The sequence below is a fragment of the Sciurus carolinensis genome, chromosome 2, assembly GCF_902686445.1.
Source record: "Sciurus carolinensis chromosome 2, mSciCar1.2, whole genome shotgun sequence".
Classification (NCBI taxonomy): Eukaryota; Metazoa; Chordata; class Mammalia; order Rodentia; family Sciuridae; genus Sciurus; species Sciurus carolinensis.
The window spans coordinates 122886902-122888918 of record NC_062214.1 but is presented as its reverse complement, the minus strand read 5'-3'; the positions used below and the strand labels follow the sequence as shown (position 1 = coordinate 122888918).

At 40.5% G+C, this 2017-nt stretch overlaps 1 protein-coding gene across 1 annotated transcript; it reads left to right on the top strand.

Moving 5' to 3' along the window:
* Positions 1-641: 641 nt before the first annotated feature.
* Positions 642-1529, top strand: LOC124977411 (olfactory receptor 11G2-like). Its single transcript, XM_047540936.1, has one exon. It carries the CDS (start codon positions 642-644, stop codon positions 1527-1529), a length of 888 nt encoding a protein of 295 aa, XP_047396892.1.
* Positions 1530-2017: the final 488 nt, after the last annotated feature.

The following is a 2017-nucleotide window of genomic DNA, read 5'->3' as shown; positions in this document are numbered from 1 at the left end:
GTGGAATGATTAAATAAGTGGTCACTTATTCATACAATGTAATTGTATAGTGCAGTGAAAATGGACCACCTGCACAAACATGTAACAACATGAATTTCACAAACTTACTGACAAACGAAAGAAACAGCCCAAAGTCCAAAAGTGCAGTTTCATTTGTGCAAAGTATAAAAACAGGGAAAAAAACAAGAACATTGTTTAGGAGTACATACTTAGTTTATAAATTATACAGAAAAACAAGGAAGCAACCACCATAAGGAAAGAAGAGTGTCAAAACTGTAGCAGAGAAGCAGAGATATTGATTGACATGGAGCATGAGGGGAGAGTTCAGGTATAAGTGATGTGCTATTTCTTGAGCTCAGTGGTAGTTGCAGTGGTGTTTTCTTTATAATAACTTATTAAGCTATATATTTATATACTATGCATGTTTCCATACATTTAAGTAAAGAAAACTCTGTCTATTCAGTGATACCCACTAACTTCTAATGTCATTAAACAGGACAATATTTCAGGATTAGAGAAAAAGCTGTCTATTGCTGTATAAATGTTTATTGCATTTCTGAAGATGAATAAATAACATCTGGGTTGTTATTTGTCTCTGCACTATTGTTTGGTAATTGCAGGTGCTGTTACAGCTCACAGACATGAAATCCTTCAGCTCCCCCAGCAACTCCAGCACCATCACTGGCTTCATCCTCCTGGGCTTCCCTGGGCTCAGGGAGGAGCAGATCCTCCTCTTTGTGCTCTTCTCCACTGTCTACCTCCTGACCCTCATGGGCAATGGTTCCATCATCTGTGCTGTGCACTGGGATCAGAGACTCCACACCCCCATGTACCTCCTGCTGGCCAACTTCTCCTTCTTGGAGATCTGGTATGTCACCTCCATGGTCCCCAACATGCTGGCCAACTTCCTGTCTGATACCAAGGCCATCTCCTTCTCTGGGTGCTTCCTCCAGTTCTATTTCTTCTTCTCCTTGGGCTCTGCAGAATGCTTTTTCCTGGCAGTTACGGCATTTGATCGGTATCTGGCCATCTGTAGGCCCCTACACTACCCTACTCTTATGACTGGGCATCTCTGCAACATCCTGGTGGCCACCTACTGGGCACTTGGTTTCCTCTGGTTCCTGATTCCAATCATTGTCATTTCCCAGATGTCCTTCTGTGGATCCAGGATTATTGACCACTTCCTGTGTGATCCAGGTCCTTTGTTAGCCCTTACATGTTCCAGAAACCATGTTATAGAGTTGACAAGCTCCACCTTAAGCTCCCTACTTTTATTTATCCCCTTTCTCTTCATCATGGGGTCTTATGTCCTCATCCTCAAAGCTGTATTGAAGGTTCCATCAGCAGCTGGAAAAAGAAAGGCCTTCTCCACCTGTGGGTCTCACCTGGCTGTGGTCTCACTCTTCTATGGCTCAGTAATGGTTATGTATGTGAGTTCAACATCTGAGCATGAAGCTGGGATGCAGAAGATTGTGACTCTGTTTTATTCTGTCTTACTCCTCTCATTAATCCTGTCATATATAGTCTGAGGAACACTGATATGAAATGTGCAGTGAAGAAATTACTGGGGATATTACCTTAAGAGTCTGTTTAAAAGATTGTGATTCTGATTTCATCTACTTTTTTATTTATTTATTTTTTATTGTAAACAAATGGGATACAACTTGTTTCTCTGTTTGTACATGAAATAGAGGCATACCATTTGTGTAATCATACATTTACATAGGGTAATGGTGTTTGATTCATTCTGTTATTTTTTTCCTTCCCCGCACCCCTCCCACCCCTCTTTTCCCTCTATACAGTCCCTCCTTCCTCCATTCTTGCCTCCCTCCCACCCCCCATTATGTGTCATCATCCACTTATCAGTGAGATCATTCGCCCTTTGGTTTTTTGAGATTGGCTTTTCTCACTTAGTATGATTTTATCTTCTCTTTAAAAAGAAAATTAACTGATGTCATTCAGAAAATTGTTCATATTGGTTTTTTACATATTTTATTTATTTATTTATTATTTGAGT